This window comes from Balearica regulorum, chromosome 24 (assembly GCF_011004875.1).
Source record: "Balearica regulorum gibbericeps isolate bBalReg1 chromosome 24, bBalReg1.pri, whole genome shotgun sequence".
In the NCBI taxonomy this organism is placed as follows: Eukaryota; Metazoa; Chordata; class Aves; order Gruiformes; family Gruidae; genus Balearica; species Balearica regulorum.
In genome coordinates this window covers 7,689,681-7,711,033 of record NC_046207.1, presented here as the reverse complement: position 1 = coordinate 7,711,033, position 21,353 = coordinate 7,689,681, and the positions used below count along the sequence as shown (strand labels likewise).

General features: G+C 46.3%; 1 protein-coding gene across 1 annotated transcript in view; it reads left to right on the top strand.

The window, feature by feature from the left end:
- Positions 1–15,452, top strand: part of TLK2 (tousled like kinase 2) — a 44,065-nt gene extending 28,613 nt beyond the window's left edge. The window contains 11 exon segments of the mRNA XM_075775515.1: positions 1,915–1,952; positions 1,955–1,980; positions 4,415–4,512; positions 4,881–4,962; positions 6,632–6,723; positions 7,685–7,774; positions 8,269–8,438; positions 9,929–10,067; positions 11,195–11,306; positions 12,272–12,379; positions 12,741–15,452. Of these exon segments, the coding sequence (XP_075631630.1) occupies positions 1,915–1,952; positions 1,955–1,980; positions 4,415–4,512; positions 4,881–4,962; positions 6,632–6,723; positions 7,685–7,774; positions 8,269–8,438; positions 9,929–10,067; positions 11,195–11,306; positions 12,272–12,379; positions 12,741–12,914 (1,129 nt within the window). The 3' untranslated portion in view covers positions 12,915–15,452.
- Positions 15,453–21,353: the final 5,901 nt, after the last annotated feature.

Sequence of the window (21,353 nt, the reverse complement as noted above, 5' to 3'; positions counted from 1 at the left end):
TGAGCTTCTGCCTATGTTGTGAACCTGCCTTGACATCGTCTAGCTTTACCTGGGTTTGCTAGTAAGTCTTTTTGTGCTACCAGGTCTTTACGTCTGTGTTTCTTGCTGGTTTATCATTCTTTGCTGATATATTTCAGGGTTTTATCTTTGTGGTTTAGAAGATGATCTTGTGGTGGTCTTGATTAAAAACTGCTTGCCAGTGTATGGATGTGGTGTATGTGGAGTGTTTTAGCTTATGAAAACATTGTTTTGCAAGTCAGCTGAAGCAACTGTACTGACTGACTACTTGCTTAATCATTAGTTATCCTGTAAATGCATTTGTTGGACCGATGTATATCAGGTACAAAATTTTCTTCTTTTTGGAGGGAGGTTTTTTCTTGTGGCATTCTTACAGAGGCTGTTTTTTAGCGAAGTTGAATATAAATGTTTCTGAAAGTTGAATGAGAAGTGGACAGCCGAATTCCTTCATTTGATTTTTGCTGCTTCTTTGGTTCATGGTTATTGCTGTGTCATAAAAAGGAGAGGAAGGTCCCATGATGCAGACTTAAGCATGCCCTCTCCTGAAGCTAGTTTCTAGCCTGTGAATGAGAAAAAGATTTTTTTCATTCAGGAAGATTAATCTGCTGGGCTTTTTGAGGTTTGTTAGGGCAGCTTGGGCAACCTTCGAGTCTTCAGCTGCACTAGAAGTCGTGTATTTCAAGCATGTTTCTGTGAAACAGGGCAGTGTTTTCCTTAGAGCCCCTTTGATTTCTGTAATGCTTGCTGCTAACAGGCAGCTATTATGGGCAGTGTTAGCCTGGTGGTACTCATTACATCTCTTGCTTAACAGTACACTGTTGTGTTTAGCCCTGTATTTCATTTGTGCACCAGAATATGTGGAAAGCTTGTTGCTGGTTATTCATTGTCAACCAAAGACCTAAACTTCTGGGACAGTCTTTTAGATTAGCTGAGTCCGATTAAAATTCAGGCTGTCACTGAGGGAGGGTGGGGGATGTGTGAACTGTCTCATTTCATATAAAAGCATGCTAACATGTAAACATTTATGGTATGGGCTGTGTTTTGTATGTGTCTTTACAAGCAGTTCCTTATGGTCATGATTCTTTCAAAGAGAACTTGGCTTGTGAGTTTTGCATTAAATTTATCAGCTAATAACTGCTTTAGCACTTCAATTATGTGGACCCTCTGTGTTATCAACAGTGGAGAGAAGATGGGGCATTTCAAGGTGAACACTTAATCAGCTAAATACTACGTCCTCTCAACTTACTGTACAGTGAGCCAAGGTCCCACGGCCCTGCACAGACACAGGACTCGGTCCCCTCTTCGAACTAGTTGTAGTATTGATGCTGCAGAGACCTTGTACACTAACCATCGTACTAAGTACTATGCAGAGTGTAACCGCTGCAACAGGAATCCTCCTGGAATATGCTTTGAACTGAATTTAGGTTCAAAAAAGATATTTATATGCTGTCACATGCATATCTTGTTTACAAAGTAAACTGATGCGGTTGATATGGACTTCGTAACTTTATGTTCACATGTGATGCCTTTACCAAACTCCTTCTTGGTAGTAGTGAGAAAATGAGTATAATGATTCATTTTTCTAACATTAAAGATCTCAGCACATCATTACCTTTCACTAGTAATAGGATCTGTGATTATTTTAGCATAAGACTGTGCTTTTCCTCTGTCCTACATGACACATTTTGGCTGTAAAAGATATTGAAAACATTATGAAACTTTTTTTGACCAGCAACCTGGTCAAAAAAAGGTTGCAGAGTTTACCTAAAAAAATTACCTGCTGGCTGTTGATGTACTCTGTGTAGCTGTCACTTCCACTGGACACGTGTGTTCTGCAGACTGTTCGCTTTATCACGTGTTGAAACTTACTGCATTGGATCTATCCCTTCTATGCAGGTTAACGTTAGCAGAATACCATGAACAGGAAGAAATCTTCAACTCCGACTAGGTCATCTTAAAAAGGTAAGAACTGACTGCAGAAAAGACTTTTAGGTAGATTTTTGATAGTGTTCTATGAACAATAGCATTTCTCTGTGGAGGTCACTACTGTTTGTTTGATAATTGAGAGGTTTATGTTGCTTGAAAAGGATGGCCAGGATTTTATAATAATTTTTTCCAAGGCAAGAGATGTTCTTTGCCTCAATAAATAAATTTCTGTGTCCTTACGGTTATAGCATCACGCAGGGAGTTCCACTGTTTCGATGTCTCTTATTCTGTCACTATGACTTGCCTAGTGCTGGGCTCTGTGCATGTCTAATATGGGGAAAGAAGGAATGGACCAAGGGAAGAAAATTATAAGAACACAACAAAAATTGCAACCATCATTGACTTTCCCATTTCTGTGCAACGTTGGGTAATCAGCATATCAGTAACAGTCCAATAAAATTTCTTGGGCTTTTGGAAACTAGTACTGTTTAGGTAGTTGTAATGCACATTTGTTTTCAAATACATTGGCTTCAGTAGGAACTGTACCTGCAAGTGAGGTTATGTTTAGATAATCATCAAATCAGAGAATGGTTTGGGTTGGAAGGGACCTTTAAAGCTCATCTAGTCCGACCCTCTGCCATGGGCGGGGACATCTTCAGCTAGATCACGTTGCTCAGAGCCCCGTCCAACCTGACCTTGAATGTTTCCAGGGATGGGGCATCTACTACATCTCTGGGCAACCTGTGCCACTGTTTCACCACCCTCAGTGTAAAAAATGTCTTTATATCTAGTCTAAATCTACTTTTTAGTTTGAAACCATTACCCCTTGTCCTGTTGTAACAGGCCCTGCTAAAAAGTTTGTCTCCATCTTTCTTAAAAGTCCCTTTTAAGTACTGGAAGGTGCTGCAAGGTCTCCCCAGAGCCTTCTCTTCTCCAGGCTGAACAACCCCAACTCTCTCAGCCTGTCTTCATGGGAGACGTGTTCCAGCCCCCCTGAGCATCTTCATTGCCTCCTCTGGACCTGCTCCAACAGCTCCATGTCCTTCTTGTTCTGGGGACCCCAGAGCTGGATGCAGTATTCCAAGGGAGGGTCTAACCAGAGCAGAGGGGGAGAATCCCCTCCCTCCAGCTGCTGCCCACACTTCTTTTGATGCAGCCCAGGATATGGTCAGCTGTTGGTTATGTTTAAAGTGATTGCAATAACCTCTAAATACATTTTCTGGGATGCTTCAACAGATGGAGTACTGGAAAAAAAAAATAAATAGATGTCTTCTGCCATTTCCTGGTTAGCTCTGATCTCTGCTAAGGCCAAAGAGTTTTCTTTCCTGTACAAAACAAAGAGGAAGCATGCAAATGCATTGCTGGAGTCCCCCTTCTTTTCTCAGGTGGTGCCTGAGCTCTATGCTTAGTTTCTTCCTGTAATCTCGACACAGAAGTTGAATGCAAGGTCTCATTAACGCTACTGTACTCCTTGTTATTTTCAGTGGGAAAGGAAAGTTAATGCACACATGGAATCTGCTGGCACTCTGCCTGTTGTGTTTTATTGACCTGTGAGCAAAGATGAGTGATATGGCAGGAGTATGCTAAAGGCATGCTTGCTCTACAGCTTCTGCATTGCTAGAATGGATTAATTGCAGGTCCATCTATGCTGGCATGTAGTGCGCCACCCTGAAACAGAGGAATCCATTTGGAAATGGACCATAATGGAAAATGAAGTAATGTTCTGGGATTGTGGCATTGTCTGAAGCCATGTTTATCCTTCTCCACTTTTGGAAACTGGCTCATTCTTTGTGCCTAAAAATAGAACAAGTTGAGAAGGGAAGGAACAGAGTCACAAGACAAATAGGTAGCTATGTCCCTTGAGTCATATATACCAAATAATACTGCTCAAGGCGCACGTTTTAATTGAGGTTTCTAACCCTGTCCATGGTGATGTGAATTCTAGCGTTGTGTTTGAAGGCATGAGAACTTCCAACTCTGTTATAAACAGTCTATCAGAACTTCCACATGGCTCTAAGTTACACTCTGACCTGTTCTACTGCTTACCACTAACAGGACGCATGTTGTCCTTTTACATTCTCCATCTTCTTCGGATGTTGCCCCATCCCCATGAGGCATCCTGACATCCCTGTTCCTTACTTCTGAGGGCTGTCCTCTTTCTCTTGTCCTAGCAGAAGCTGAGTTCCTACAAAAACAGCTCTGTAGCCCTTGATCAGGGAAGAAGCAGGACCAGAGCAACAATGCTTCTTAATTACAGAAAAATGTTAAAAACAAAAAGGGGTAAAGATATGCCTGCTCCTGTCACCTTCCGCCTCACTCTTAGCTGACTATGCCCGTCTCTTTAACCTCCCAAACAAGTTATTTACCAATAACTTCTTCACAAGTGGAATTACATTTGTGTTTCTGTAAATCAGGCGGAAATGCTATCTTACCCAATGTTGTGTTTTCCTTTTGGTTTTTCCTTGTGCAGGAAGAAGCAGAGATCCAGGCAGAGTTGGAACGGCTAGAGAGGGTTAGAAATCTACATATCAGGGAACTGAAAAGGATACACAATGAAGATAACTCCCAGTAAGCACGTGGGATTCAGGGACAAGAACATTTAATAATTTTTTATTTGTCCCCTTCATAATGGGAAACCCTTAATCTTTTTTAAATTGATGTTATAACTTAATATGCCACTTGATGGGGGGGTGGCGGCACAGGAATATAACTTGAAGTTAATGTAAGACAAAGGCTTCCAAGTGCATCAAGGTACCATTATATAGCCTTTTCATCAGTGCAAAGTGATCAAATAGCATCAAATCTGTCAGTCAGTTTTAATATTTTTCTATCTTAATATAGAAATGTTGTTTCTGAGTTGTGTCATAGCTGTAATTTATTTTGCAGTAGATTGCATTATTTCTGTCAGCGTTCTTAAGCTGTGTCTTTCTCACCAGATTTAAAGACCATCCAACGCTAAATGATAGATATTTGTTGCTACATCTTCTGGGTAGAGGAGGCTTCAGTGAAGTGTATAAGGTAAATTTGAATTGGCAATCAGTGGTGTAATCTGAATTTGCAATGAAATGTTGCAGTAAGCAGCATTTTTACACTTGTTTTCTCAATGTTGTGTGTGGTTGTGGAGGGAAGAAGGGAGGACGAAGCATGTGTTGCATCTGGCTTGCATTAGACAGCAGACTTGAGATTTTTAGGTTCTGCCCCTGTCCTCAGAGGTCAGGTTTCCTGCAAATGTGTGTTTCAGGAAAGCGTTGCACCAAGTCTGCAAATTTTGTCACGACAGAGAAGCAAACTGTTTCTTCAAGTGCTACACACAAATACCTTAAGTGATTATGTTTTATTGAGTGTGGCATAGCAAGTCTGAACGTCACTGTAAATAAGAGAAAATAGCTCAAATAATAAAAGCAAAGCCTGCATTTCCTGGGGGTAGAAGGCTTTTTTTGTGGTGTCTTCATCTTACACGCTGAAGTAGCAGACTTGGGGATGTGTGTAGCCTCAGGACTTCCTTGGAACTGAGGATTGCTTGTGTGTCAGCACTCTTTCATGGCCAAGACCTGTGATACTTTGGTGCTCGCTATTTCACTACTATGCTTAGAACCTTTCCAGTTCTAAATATTCCCCATCTGTACTCAGTAGTTTTTAATTCATGTTGAATTTGGCTAGAATGAAAATAACTATGCCGATGCAAATATTGGAAACTTCATGGTGATTCATTATTTTGATGCAGTACAACAACAGGTGTTTAAACTAGGTGGGCTAGACCGCTCAGGTAGTGGGGAAAAAAGAGTGTGGGCCGCATGTAAGTACTCTGAATGGCTCTTTGGAGGCTTTGCTGACTAAGTAGAAAGCCTTGGCTCCACAGATGAAAGCGAGAGGGTATGAATGCTTCATACCTGACCATACTTAAGAGTTGTAACTATGTTATTGAAACAAAGAAGTGCTTAGCCCTTCTTCTCCAGGGTCTTGGCCAACCTATTAAGCATTGAGAGTTAAATATACAACTTTTGAGATGGACACAGAGTATCCTTGTTTGCTTACAATAGGATTTTGCCCCATCCTATAAATTATTAGCTATTGCTGCTCTCAGACAAAATTTCTGCATTTCTCCAAGAGCACAGTTCCAGAGGTCCATTCTTTAAAGACTATCTAAATAGCAAGAAACTGGAAGGAAAAAACAGAACAAAATTTACAGTTCTGTCATTGAATTCTCCCGCTTCTAAATAAGCTGAAACGTTATGCTCCAAGATGGAGAGCTGAGCTGCCAATGTGAAACAAAGTATTGAAAATACTCTTTATGTTTTGGAGGTTTTTTAACTAAGTGTAGAAAATGAGTTAGGGGGCTTGGGGAAGTAACAGCAGGGTCTTTCCCAGTGTGATTAACTGCCTACATCTTGTTAATTTGACCTTTCCGATCCCATTGTAGCACTAGTGGTAAAATGTCAGAATGAATATGGCATTAGTTAGATCCCATGGGGAAGGTCAGATCAAAGCACAGAATATTCAATTGTTTTCAGAGTTGTTTGGTTTCATTAATGAAACTAATTACATCAAAATGTGGGTTTCCTCTTCACTCAGTATGTTGTAATGCTCATTTCTTGGGTGAGGATATTGGTTTGTTAGAGCTTGTCTGCATTTGCAGTATTAACTTGAATTTGTGATTCCTACTGATTTTCAGCTCTTCTCTCTGCAGGCATTTGATTTAACAGAACAGAGATACGTAGCTGTGAAAATACACCAGTTAAATAAAAACTGGAGAGATGAGAAGAAAGAAAACTATCACAAGTAAGTAAAGCTGTAAAGCAGATAGCCGTGTTTCAAACTCTTCCTGTATTTGGTTATCCATTGCCTGTGAACAGACTGCCATTTTTTTTTCTGCATTTCACCACATTTCAAAAGCCACTCTCTGTCCCAGTAGCTACTTGCAAAAGTTATGGTCAGATTAGAAATGTTTAAAATGTGTGCACACACACAGTTTTGTATAAGTACTACGGCACAAGGTTTTAAAGCACCAGTTAGTGCTCTGGGAAGAAAGTCTTAAAGTGACTTCCCCTCTCTGAACCGTCTAAGCTCTGCTCTTGTGGGAAACAGTAGTTCCTGCCCATATTCCGGGTACACACCTGCACTGTGCTCCCTGAAAGCCTTCCCCTTCCCTCTGTTTCCTGGAATACCTAATCCTTTCACAGATGATTCGGACTATATGTATGTCGTGGCTTAGAAGGGTGGTACAGGAAGCTTTCTGGTGTTGGTAACGCTTGCTCCCTAATGCTGTGGATTAGATAAGCTCTGCAGAATGGCAGCCAAGCCTTCTTGACAGAGCTTCAAAGATAAACCTGTGATCTTAATACAGCAACAAGTCACTGGCACGAACTAAGCTGAATTTGAAGCCTGGAAGTTGAGCTGTTGAGCATCATGGAACTTTTCTAGAACTTGCTGATTTTTGTATTCGGCTATCTTGGATCCCTTAACGATTTATTATGAGGTTATTCTATTTTGGCAAGCAGTACCATTAATCAAGATTAGTTATTTTGTAGTATTGCCAGCATTTGAGATGCACTCAGATTCTGTGGTTCTCAAGAACTTTTCTGCGCAGTTGCTCATTTGCTTGCCTTTTCTTAAGCTGTCTGAATAATGTGCATGGGTTTGATTGAAGTTGGGCTGCTGTGTGGTATGTCTGGGTTCGCTATCCGCAGAACTTAGAATTAAGTCACTTGTATGACTAATGCTCAGACTTTCCTATTTTCAGACATGCGTGTAGAGAGTACAGAATTCACAAAGAACTGGATCATCCTCGAATAGTTAAGCTATATGACTACTTTTCACTGGATACTGACTCGTAAGTTACATTGCTGTGTCCTTTGACTTGGTTTGACCATTCACTACAGGCACAGTATTTGGTGTCTTAAAATTTCCAGGAGAGTCCGGAGAATGTCCACACCAATGTTACATACAGACTGTACTGCAGAGATGTCTGAGCAGTTTCAACACACATTGGTTTTCTAGAGACACTAGCACAAATCAGTATGCTGTATTATGTCAGATGTGGTGCTTTACTAGTAAATCCTACTCTCTGGTGGCCTGGGCAAATCCCCCAGCTGATGTAGCTTTCTGCTTCTGGATCTAGCATTTAATGGGGGATCTCTGACCTTTGTACTACTGAGCAGTGAGGACTGTGCTCCTAGTAGCTTATTTTTAGAAAGGGATTAATAGGCTGGAGGACTCTTAATTTAATATATTGACCAGATAGGTGAGTCTTACAGACAAGCAATAACAAAGTGTTCTGGTTTCTATCAGGTGCCTTAATTACAACAACTACTGTTTTGCCCTCAGGTTTTGTACAGTGTTAGAATACTGTGAGGGAAATGATCTGGACTTCTACCTGAAACAGCACAAGTTAATGTCGGAGAAAGAGGCGCGATCCATTATCATGCAGATTGTGAATGCTTTAAAATACTTAAATGAAATCAAACCTCCCATCATACACTATGACCTTAAACCAGGTATGCTGTGCTGCTAGCTGACGTGCTTAAGGATGCTGACGAAAGGTAATGGGTTATAAGTAACACGGGGAAGTTTACTTTGGTCAGACAGCAAAAAGGAAACAGGACTGTCTGGGAAAACTAACTTGCAACAACAAAAAAAAATTAAAATGCATAGAACATGCTGTGAAAAGGGTATTGTGTCCCAGAATTGCAACATAAAACAAGGAAGTAACATTCCAGAAAAAGTAGCCTTCTTGTTCAGAACAAGCCCTTGAACCACCAAGTGTCTGTTTGGTTTCTTAATGTCCTGCTTGTATTCTGCTGTTGAGAGCTTCTGTTACTGCTTCACAAAGATTCTGTTAATTACTAGTGTGTTTCATGTTCCCAGTCTTCTGGCTTATTCTTGCTGTAATCATCTGCCTGAAAATTTGGTGGCAGAAACTAACTTGGAAGCGTAGGGTTTTTCATATCATGTGGCAGCTCACAAAGCTGAGGACATACAGTCAAGCTGTTTGCTCAGGTCTGCCTTTGAATTCAGCAACATCTGCCATGTCGAAGGTCGTCTCCAAATGTTGCTGCAGATTTCCCTATATTATTGGGCAGAGTCACGAGGGAAAAATGGAAGTGCTGTCTTTTGGAGTGATGCGTATTTGGCTACATAGCTTTTTTTTCCTAGTCCGGTAAAATTCAGCCGTCTCTTTGGGCAGTTTTCCCTGGCTTGTCTCCCTATACTGGTGGCACTTCATCAGCATTGTGTAACTGGTATGTGTTGTGGTTTATTGCATCAGCATAAGAAGTCTGTGCGGGAGGTGGTGCTGTTGCACTAGTTCTAGTGACCCTGTTTCTTCCTCCAGCTGCGACTGTTGTCATGTTGTTTGAGCATGCTGCAGAGCTCTGCCTGCAGTTGTCTAAAGCTGTGATTCATCCACTGCCATCACGCATGATTCTGCTGCTTTATTGTAGGCTTTGAGAAAAACAGTGATGATCTGACTTTTTGATCCTTGATGGATTTGTAAAAGACTCTTGCCTAAGCAGTAATTGTCCTTTTTGAGCTTAGAAAGCCACTGGGGAGCACTGCCAGGAAGGAGAGAGTTTCTAGCTTATTGAGAGGCCAGGGCAAGTCAGGACTTTTGGGCAGAATGAGTCATAACTGTGTATGTGTACTTCTTTCCTTAATCCTCCTTTTTGACCTGCCCTTCCAATGGGACATTTGGGAGGGGTCAAAACAGCATGGGCATCAAGTTCATTGGGCTAATAGGGCTCAGAATCTGGAGGCACAAATAATGTTGGGTCATTCCAGGATAGGCAGATCAGTTCTAGCACTTGGTGGGAGCCAAGTTGTCTCTGAAGCTCAGGGTATTGAGTGTTAAAATATACCCCAGGCTGCTGCAGCTCACCATGTAGATTCCTTGTCCTCTCGTGCATAGTGCCAGAGTTCAATGCAATTTTATTCTTGTTTTTTCCTGCTAGATGTATATCCTAAGGGGCTGTTTCCTTCCTCTGTCTAGGTAACATTCTCCTAGTCAATGGTACTGCATGTGGAGAGATAAAAATCACGGATTTTGGACTTTCCAAAATCATGGATGATGACAGCTACAACTCTGTTGATGGCATGGAACTGACATCGCAGGGGGCTGGTACTTACTGGTAAGCGTTGCCTTTGGCACTTGCAGATCAAGAACAGTTTATAAACAGCTTTGGATCTCTGTCAGCTCTGTATGTGCTGACATTGTCTGTGACAGCTTGAGACACTGGAGGTTTGAGACCCTGGAAATGGCTCTTGCTGTCACACAGCTCCTTTTGAGGCTGGCAGCTTTTTATTTTTCAGCGAGTTAGCGTTTATATGTTTGAAATCCATCTCTTATCCAAAGGGCCTGGTGAAAAACTGCATATGCTGCATGCTGCTGGGATAGCGAGCTCTGGAGTGGAGCTTGGCTGCTATTTCACAGTCCATAATGGCACTGTCTGACAGTTTAAGCAAGTAGGAGGAGAATACCATGCCTATTTGCAAATTCAGGTACATCAGGGAGATGGAAAGAGTATTACACTGAAATGAGGAGGTGAAAATCCATAGTTAGCTCTTACAAAAGATGTAAATCTCACAGTGCTGTCTACAGCCAGAGCTTCACTTTCAAGTATCATGTGAAAGATGTTTTCAGTGATGCTTTATCCTCAGGACCAAATGTTGTCACTGCATCACCCGTGACTGAGAGCAAGACCTACAGTGAGCGCTACTGAATGTGATTCTTAGATATTACTCAAGCTGCAGACTGTCACTATAGGCAACAGTTGTATAGTAACATTTGTTAAGGCATTCTGTATTGTACAGTTTTGTTCTAAAAATGAAACTAACTGTAGTTTGAGCGAGGCTGAGTGTCTCTAACTATGACGTGGCATCTGGGGTTGTATTTGTAGAAATATGTATTTTGGCTGTGTGTTTCTATTGTGGAATTGTTGGCCAGGCCCTTTAAACAACAAATACCAGTTCTGAAGATAAAAGAAAATGGGATTATTTTAGATGCTCTGATGAAAAGAAACTGACCGTGCTGACTAGCGCAGATCATGAGTGTCTGGAGAGTCCTTGGGATCACTGATCCCGGAAGGGGTGTATGCATTGGTGATCTTGGCCCAGAGATGCACAGGAATGAAATTGGGTCCTTCGAGTCCCAAGCCAATATCTGTCCACAGAACCTTGTTCCCTCCTTTATAAAGAAAAAGATTGATAAGTGTTTAGAGATGCTGCTCATAACTTCTTGTCACTTCCTTCTAATCAGGTATTTACCACCAGAATGTTTTGTGGTTGGGAAAGAACCTCCAAAGATTTCAAATAAAGTTGATGTCTGGTCAGTGGGAGTCATCTTCTATCAATGTCTGTATGGCAGAAAGGTAAGAAGGCATTTAACTCCTTTCCTAGTGGTGATTCCCAAACCTTTTGGGAGGCAGCTCTGGCTTCTACTTCCTTCTCAGGCTTAGAAGGTGCTTCCACCTTGTCTTCAAGGCAGTCCGTGCTAATGAAGTGGGGAGAATTTACTAGGTAGTGTTTTGCTCTACAATGGCACTTCCTTCAAAAGCAATGTTCAGCAGAACATCTTTCCACTGAGCATGTTCCTACTGAGGCCATTATGGGCAGGACAAGTGTGTCATTCAGGGCCGGACGCCTGAGGTTCTTGGTCTGGCGTTGTTCTGTGACGCTTTCAATGCGCTACATCTTTGTTGAGCCTGATACTGCTTGTCAGCTGCAAGTGACTTAGGGGGAAAAAAAAAAAAAAGTAGGTACAAAGACCCACTCTAGAAGTTTTTAGGATGGGTTTGGAAGGGAAGAGTCTGGATCAGGAAAAGGTGATTTGTCATGAGAAAAGGTAATTTGTTTTATGACAACAGAAGAAATAGGTCGGAGCAGGAAAAGAATTCAGTCAACTCTTGTTTTCATGAGTCCTTGGTTACCAAGTGTTGTGAAAGCCTGGACTGACAAACACACTGCGTTGCTTAGTGTTGTCACATAAAGGGTGGAACCAACCCATTAAAGATTGAAGTGGGTGAATCTCCTGTCAGCTTAGATAAATGAAGGCCCTCTTGCACATGCTGAAGCTGACCTACAAGCTCTGGAAGCAGGTGGAGATCCCTCCTGTCTGAGACGGAGACACCCCAGACACATTCCAGCTTGGTCCCTTCAGTTTAAGCGTGGGAGCACTGTGTCCTGCTCATCTGTCTGGAATCCAGAGCACCTTCACAACATTCATGGGCTTCTGGCCTGGAAAAATGCTGATGTCAAGTGATGATAAACAGTAGTGTTACAGGGTTTTTAAGGCCTGTCATCAAACTTTACCAACTGTCTTCCATTTTTTTGGTAGCCCTTTGGTCACAACCAGTCACAACAAGATATTCTGCAGGAGAACACAATTCTGAAAGCTACCGAGGTGCAATTCCCTCCAAAGCCAGTAGTCACGCCAGAAGCAAAGGTAGGTCATCTTGCAGCGAGTTTGATTGCACTGTGTGTCAGTCAGCCGTTGGCACGGGCAGTTCCTTCTTCTTGATTTCCCTAAAATCAGCAGGAGTTCTGTGTTCAGTGCTTGCCTCCTGCAGAGTGGTCAGTGGTTTTGCATTGTAGTTGTCAGGCTGAGGACTGAACAGAGTGCAGCGTGTGCCACTGCCCGTGCTTTCTCCTGATAAAAGATGAGCTTCTGGTGTAGGAGCTGGGCTGTCACTGGGGAAGGAATTTCAGCGCTGGGGTTGTCAGACTGGCCCAAAGTTATCTGTCAACGAAAGCTTCCTGTTTCTGTCCGTCTACTGATTCTTGTTTTGCCTTTGGGGTATCTGCAGGCATTTATCAGACGTTGTTTGGCCTACCGAAAGGAGGATCGGATAGATGTTCAGCAGCTGGCCTGTGACCCATACTTGCTGCCTCACATCCGCAAATCTGTATCCACAAGCAGCCCAGCTGGAGCTGCAATTGCATCAACCTCTGGATCATCCAATAACAGCTCTTCAAACTGAGACAGAATAATAGGCAAAAAACTGCTTGAGAAACCGGCAAAAAGACTTTCAGAAATAGCTTTGGAATAGAGGAATCCACAAGGGTCTCAAGGAACCTGTACCAGGTGCTTTTTTTTTCTCTTGCTTTTTTCCATCCATAGAGCATGACAACATCAACTCTCATCAAGAAAATCTGCGGCATCTAGGCCAAGCCATGTGGATAGGAGATGGCTTGAGGTTTATCTAGTAAATGACCACAAAAGGATAGCTGCTCTGAGCAAGGAGGGGAAACTCAAGAAAATACAAAAAGACATGGTTCCATGTACTGTGAACTTCTGAACATGCAGTCTTGGGGAATCCAGGACGCCGTGTGTGCTTCATATGAAGAATGTGGACGTTGGGAAAAGACTGGGCTAGTCCAGTGTTGATATTTAAACATTGTTCTTTTTCTTTTAATAAAGTTTAGGTAACATCTCCTGAAAAGCTCGAAGCACCAAGGTTCAGCTGGGGATGGTATATGACTCTTTGCCCTTTGGAGGGGAAAAAAGTTGATCCTGCCTGTTCATGGCACTAGAGTTAGTGTTTTACCCCTAATTAATTTCAGTTTTTTAAAAATAACAATTTTTTGGAAGAAAACAGTTTTCTGATCTCAAAGTGAAACCCGTATTAGCAGGTTCATGGCAGTGTCCATTCTGCAGATGGTACAGCTTTCTGCTCCCTTGGGGTGGCCTCGTATGAATAATTCACCTTCTCAGGAGGGCGGTGAAGCCCATAGGAGAACAGGCCTACATAGATCTCGTGTGATCAGAGTGGATCACAGTTCAGACTGCCACAAGGTTTTCAGCTGCTGCTTCATAGCTCTCACAACGGTTGCACCTTTTTAATTTATTTGAAGTGCTGTTCTTTTTGAAAACACACTCTGACACGTTCATGATGTGCTCTCCGCTCTCCTGAGCGTGATATCTGTTGACTGTTGAAAAGGCAGGCAGTGAATGGGAAAGAATTGGAGTACAACTCAGTTGATTGCAGGTGTGATCTGTGCTAATGCAGTACTGTACATATCTTGTTCATGTTATAAAAATCCAAAGCTGAAGACTTGTCTGCTCTTCTCAGTTAGGTGACTTGGCAGCAAAGCTTCCTGTCTCCCTTAACACTTTCCTTTTAAAACTTGCTGGCTTTCCTAACTTGCTGCGATTGCTGCATCCGATTTCAAATGAGAGAGAATGAGATAATGTTCTAGAAGGGAGCAAACACCTTTATTATTATTTTTGTCTCCCTTCTGTAATCTGCCTGGAGGGGTCTTACACCTTCAGCTGGAGCCTGCTGGCTGTGAAACACAAGTCTCTTGTCCCCACTCTGCCCCCTTTTCCCCCCCTACACTGAAGGAAAACTGAAAACACACACAGCACAGCACTTGAACATGTGGCAGCCAGGTTGGAGTGCTCCTAACATGTGGCAGGAGTTCATAGCCAGAAATATTTAAAGATGCAGTGTCCAAGGACAGGGTTTGTCTCAGGAGGGAGCTGAGTGGTGCACTACCGCAATTCCGGGTGTTGTTTAAAAAACAAATTGCCCTGTGCACTCTTCCTAACCCAATGCCCAGACCACCATGGTGTGGACTGTCCTCTCTGCAGCACCTCCAGGATTGTACCCACAGCTCCGGCAGCATGTGGGCTGTTTGGGGTGCTCGGTATGCGAATGGCATTCTCGTGGCAAGCGATGTTCTCAGTCATGCACTTTTGGAGAGAACTGCCACTTGTCTGCCTTATTGTAAGCCATCGTCTGCAAGTAGTATGCTTAAACCTGATCAGGAACTTGTGGTTAACTGAAAAATGGAGGAGTCTGTTGAAATTAAGCAATGGACCGGAAAGTGGAGAACTGTGCTGCTTTGATTTTTTTTATTACTATTTTTGTAGTGACTCTTGGGCTTTTAATTGGATGTATTCACTTGCAGCTGCATTAAGGTGGTCTCTAAACTGTAGTGTTTTAAACAAAGAAGAGAAATACTGCATCTTTAAATCCTCAGCCATAATTTCTTAGCCCTTTCCATCCCTGCTGCTCTATTCCAGAAGTTAACTGTTTAGCAAGCAGCACTTTGACACATCTATTCAGCCTCTGTCAGGCGAAATCAGGGTTGATACTTCATACCGTTTGCTGAAACTGATGATTTGGTGTCTGTCCACATTGGGGAGAATTCTAAAAGGGTTTTTTCTATCCCAGTCCTGTTGTTTCTTGGACGTACAGTGTGTGCTATCTCTGTGGGTGTGATTAGTTTTGTGTCAGGTGCATTTATTCCTGCTGTGCAACACCCATCCAGGGGCCTGGGGCCAGTGTTGGCCTTTCCTGGGGCTGATAGCACTGAAGAACCCTGGTAGAATTCTGGCTGCAACACCTTCCTTGTTAATATGGGTTTCACTTCCAGTAACAGACCCTATTGCCACACTGTTCATTTACTTAAAGAAAAGTGTATGAAGAATTTGTAACTTAAACCAGGCCAGACTGTTTTGGCTCTACCCAACAGATGAAACATGGATATTAAAATAAGTTTTAAGAAACTGATTTGCTTGGCTCTTACTGTTTTGCTCTTGGTAGCAGTGGCACGAGCTCTCTTGCAGTGGCTGCATGGAGGTGACATGGGACAAGATGAGGAAGAATGGAGGAAGGTTGCATTCAACAGTTCAGAGCGGTGAGGTCTCCCCATTGGAGCGGGGAATCCCTCCCCATGCAGGCTATTGCTGAAAATTAGCAAGGCTTGCCTAATTACTGGCATTGATCTTGTGATGGAATATCGAGACAGACATCCAAGGTGGGTTTGTCCTTCATTTCCAATAGAATAGCAGCTGCCTTAAGAAGCTATGTACGTTCAAGCCACAAAACCCACCTTTTTTTGTGTCTGTTGATGAAAATTTGTGTTGCACTCCCCTGCCCTGGCTGGTTGTGCCACAGGCTGCTCCCCAGCCTGTGGACACCCGGGGCTCTGGTCTCAGTCACCCAGAATAACCGTGTTGAGCGGTGATGAGAAACTCAGCTCCTTTAATTTGTTACAGCTGAGTCTTGTCAGCTTTAAAAAAAAAAAAGCCACACAATAGAAAATGAAAAAGGACCTTGGCAGCTGAAGATGTTGAGTCTGCTTATATCTGGACTTAATAACCAGGGAGTGCCAGTTCACAGGCCCAGCTCCTCTGCTGGCATCTCCCAGCCTCTGTGTGGGGCATCCCTGGGCATCCCTCCCATGAAATGGGGCGGTACCTGCCCGCCAGAGTCTGGTTCCTCTGGAGGAAGAGTCAAGTAGGTGGCCATCATGGTTTCTCTGCAAATCTGACATCACCCTCACTGCACTTGAAGTTAAAGTCAGCTTTCGGCTGAGCGTGAGTGAAACCAAACACCGAGGGCAGCTCGGCTCCCTCCCCGCTGCTGCAATTGATTATTTTTTTGGCCCCCTGTGCCAGTTTTGATGATGGGACACAGATTTGGGCAGGGGGAGGCGGCAGTGGCAGTTTTTCAGCAGCAAATGCACGAGCATCCTACAGCAGCAGTCAGGCCTCTGGGCCAGGTACCCACCAGGCGTGCGTGGGAGCAGGGGTGTTTGTGGGATTACATGCTCAGTTTGATGCCAGCGTGAATGAGATTTACTGAGGGCCTGCCTCGCTGGATACTTCATCTCCTATGTTAGTGGTTAAGAGTCATGCTATGCAATGAGCTTCCTTCTGCCAAATGCGCCAGTCCCAGTTTATTTTGTGACCTGGCAAACCCTCAACAGGTTTGCTACCGCTGCTGCTGTCCCCCTGAGTTTTGCTGCCAGAGGATGTTATTTGCTGGGTGTTATGTGAGCCTGGCTCAAGCAGCCTTGAATTAAACCTTCCCCCTCCCAGCACAGTGGGAGGGGAGGAGATTTGCAGCACATGGAAGCAGGACCCAGCGCAGCCCTGACTCCCACCCAGCCTGGAGGTGCCTTTTCTACAAAATGCTGAGGAATCTTTGCACCAAGACCCTGAATTTCCACTGCCGCACGTGGCTGTGCCTATAGCCTCTGCTTTGCCCTGGCGCTGCCTGCGGAGCCCGCGGGGACAGCCGGGTGGGTGCCCTGTGGCCATCGCCCTGGGTGGGGGCAAGAGGCCAAGCAAACACGGAGCTGCTCGGCCTCCCCTCGCCACGTTCACATCCAGGAATGGGTGTCTCGGTCACAAGGACACTATTGTCTGTGCTGGGCGGGGGAGCGGGAGCTGGGACCGGGGCGTAGACACGCTCTCATTTCATGCGTGTATGGGGGCGCAAAGGATGGAAAAGCCGCTGGCGCGTGCTGTCTGGTGAGAAGCTGCAAGCTGCTGCCAGTGCCCTGCGCTGCTCCGTGCTCCTCTTTGCTCCCAGCTCTGCATCTTGCTGTGGGTTGGGTTGCCGCAGCCTTTCTTCTCCCTCCATCCTTCAGCTGCAGTTCAGCATTTCCATTGCTCCTTATTTCTAAACCTTGTCTGGCTGCTGGATCAGCACAGGGGAGGCTCAACGCTTTGAGCTGGTCCAGTAAAGCCTAAAAATAGAGGTTTTATCTTCCCCACCCATGTGGGATGAGCCTTGCCAGTCCACAGGCAGCCCTGGCCTGGCACCACTCTCCTATCCACTGTTACTTGGGCTGCAGGGATGGGGCAGAGGAGTGCAATGGTCCAGCTGGAGCTAAAAAGGCACGGGATGGAGGTAAAACTGCAGGGATGCTGTGGGGAATAGCAGGGTGAAGACAGGGAGGCTCAGCCTCGCGTGCAGGCCAGATATCCTGTCCCCACTCAAGTAGCCACGGGGAACGCAGGCAGCGGGTTATAAGGTGCTTGGCTCTGGTTTGCATTCATGGGAAGAAAAAAACCCAGAGCTCTGCTCAGCCCTGTCCTCTCTTGACCGAAGCTGCCGGCTGCGCAGGAGCCACGAGCTGGCTGGGGTCCGTGGGACACAGGCTGCCGTGTCGGCAACCTCCTCCTGGCCTGGCTCAGCTCTGCATCGAGATCAGGGCTCAAATCCTGCTTTCTTCAGCGTTGGCTCATCCCGGCTCCTGCTAATCCTCAAAATCCACCTGCTTGCATCCAAACCTGGGAGACTGGTTGGGACTGATGCCAAAACCCCTCCAGGCTAAGAGGACTGGTGAGCTATGGAGGTAGAAGGGGATGTGCCGGTGGCTATGATGTAAGACAGTGGCAGAGGTGGAAACAAAGCATCTGGGGCCGACTGTGTGGCCGCTGGACCACGCTACTCCTGCTAGAAAGTGCCATGGGACAGGGTGGGATCTCTGCTCCCCGGTCCCATCCCTGCTTCCAGCAGGAGGAATATGCTGTTTGGGATGTGCTGTCCTCCACCGCTCTCCAGCTGCCTTCCCTCCCCACTTGCAACCCGGCTCTGCTAATTTGCTCGAGTCATGAGGAGAAAGTGTTTTTCTAAAAGGTGAATTTCTTGCAAATGTTTGGAATTCCTCTCTGCTGCTTTTCAGGAGTCCTGGGGAGGAAGGAGAGGCAGCGGGCTGGGAGCGCAGCACTGCTCCCCAGGCAGCCCCCGGCCTCATCTCGCCCCCGTGGCGGAAGGGCAGGGATCTCAGCCCTGGCCCTCCTAGGGCTGGAGCGCCCTGAAATTCCTTGTGGCAGCTTTGAGCGAGCACATCTGGTTTTAATAAATTATTTGCAGCTTGAACTTGCCTGACTTTTAAGGGCTGCAGAAGAGAGAGCAGCAAAAAGCCCCGAGAGCCTCGGTGCGGGGCACCCACAAAGGGACCCTCTTTGTGGTGCTGGGAGGGATTTGGGGAGGGGGTCTGGGCTGACTGAGCCTCTGGAGGGACTCCAGCAGCTGGCAAAGCCCTGTCTGCTTCTTGCAAGAGCCAAGGGGACGGTCAGTTTGGAGGCAGGGAAATGGCCCTTCTTTTTGGCCAGGATCCTTCTACCCACAGCTGAGTGTCGAGCAAAGCCAGGGCTGATCTTAAAAACTGTGTCTCTGTGCTCACACGAGGAGCGTAGGGAGCAAACTGCAGTGCAAGCAAGGGTGCCTCCCCAACACCCCCCTGCTCAGTAGAGCCCCAGCCACCAGCACCGAGACCCCTCTCCCAGCACTGAACCCACTGGCACTTGGGAAAACCAAACCCTTGGGAGCATCAGTGCCACCAACGCATCCGATGGCCACGAACGCACCTGGGGCGCGGAGGAGCTGAGCCCCCTGCACAGTGTCTCTGGGCTCGTCCCTGGAGGGAAGGGTGCAAATTCAAATGGGTGCTTTTGGGATAAGTCACCCGCTGTACCCGTGCGGGTCCCCACTCTGCTGGGGGATGTGTCAAGCCCCAGATCCCAGTGAGGGGACTGCCAACCACCCCTCACTGCCAACCACTCCTCGCTGTCCACAGTGCAGAGCCCAGCAGCAAACTCCGAGGGGAAGCCTTCTCCATCGCTGGGACTGGGGCTGTCCTGGCCATCCCTCGCCTGTCTCCAAAGAGTGGAGAGTGACGTGGCCTTCCCCTGCTGCTGCTGCCGGCGCGGGGGAGAGAGGAGCCAGCAGACGCCAAGACGGCCTCTTCCCCAAGCAGTGACCTCAGCGCAGCAGTGCCTGCCAGGTGGGTGTTGATTTTGGCCCAGCCGGTCCTCTTCAGGGGCCAGGATGAGGCCGAGGCAGCACGGACAGAGGGCTGAGCTCGTGGCAGAGCCTGGCAGGTGCTGCGGGTCCCCAGCGTGCGGGCAGTCCCCAGCTGCAATTGCTGCAGCGAAGCAAAGTCTGTGGCACCGGCAGCCCCTCGATGGCTGCTGCCTGCGGGCAGGGCTTTGCTCTCCAGCGCTGCTCTCCTGGAGCCCCTAGTCCTGCAGAGAGCCATGGGATGGGGGAACACACTTGGAAGAGTACGATCGAGCAGGACATGCAGCCTTCCTGGCTGTATAAAGTACCCCCATATCCTCCCCAGGCTCTAAAATAGACCCTTTGGACCTGCCAGTCCTCGGAGGTGGCTGATGGGTTGGTGTGGATCCTTCCTTCAAGGCATCTGCCCTCAAGCCTGGTGCTAAGGACACTGCTCTCATGGTCCACAGGTTCCCAGATCCTGTCCTCTAACGCCTCTGGCACAAGCAAACACCAAACGTGCCCTGTACCAGCCCAAAACTCAGTAACTCACAGGGTGCCTTGCCAGCACCAAGCACCCCAGCTTCAAATCTGGGTTTTTCTTTCCCATCCTGGATGGCTGGGTCCCACAGCTCGTTAGTGACATTTTCCAACCTGTGGGAAGCTGCACACCACTGAGTGACCCATTTTCTGCCAGTGCTCCCAACCAGGGCAGACCTGCAGCCAAAAAGGTGAGTGAGTGGCACAGATCCATCTCCAGAAATATTTTCCAATCCTTCTGCAGGATGACTTTTCACTTGAGCTGATGCGATTTCCCCCTGTCCCGCTGCAGCCCCTCCACTGTGACCGTCCCCATACGGTATGTTGCTTCAGCCAAAAAATAGCATTTATTTTTCCAACTAGGGGACAGATACAGATGCTCTGACTGCAGGAATTGGCTGCAGACACTGCATTTCCCAAGCACTGGGTAAGCCCAGGACAAGCCTGTCGCTCCCATCCCTCACCCGGTGCAAAGAGCTCTCTCAAGAGCGTGGCTGGTGGTGCAGTTGCTGTTGCCTGCACACAGCCGCATCCCCTTGTCTGGCAGCAACTCGTTAGGGCCAGAGAGGTCAGACAGCTTGGAAACCTCCCAGGGGAAGAGAAAAATGCATTTCCTCCTGATCTGCTCCAACGAGTAGCAACTCAACTGGTGCTAAACCAAATTAGGAGGAGAGTAGGTGAGGAGCTGTTGGCCCACTTTAGAGGAATTAATTATTAGGAAGTGCTAATTAGCTTCTAATCAAATGTAGCGTAGGGGCCTCCAAGACATGGGATGAACCAGGCCAGGAGGTGGTGATGCTCTGTGGGATTTGTAAGCCTTTCAGCTCTGCTGTGTTCCCCTCCTTCAGATGGGATTTGCCTCCTGGGAAAGGGATGTCTGGGATGGATGGAGAGTCCCACTCATGGGAGTTCACAGCTCCATCATCTCCAGCTGCCGGTGCCTTGGTGGGTGGCATCCCCCAGGAACGGTCCCCACAGCTTAGGGATGGGAATGAGGATCTGGTTAGGTCCCTCTCCTCCGGGCTATCGCACTTGCTCCCTATGGGCAGCCCCCGGCACACGTCCAGCCATGCGGGGTGAGTGAGGCTGTTCTCCCAGCGCTGCCTCAATTAAAAAATAATCCTTGGCTTAAAAAAACTCAACAGCCCAGATGCTGATGTGCTTAATTGGCCCCCACACACACCCCAGAGGGTTTGCATCCCCAAAACCCGTCCTGGTACTGGTCTGCAGGCCCTTCCTGCCTTGCTGGGAAACAACAGATTCATTTATTTTCACAAGAATGGCCAAACAACATGTGGCTGGCTTACATGTGTCCCCCCGCATCGTGCTGTCTTGGGGCTGGATCCTGCTCCC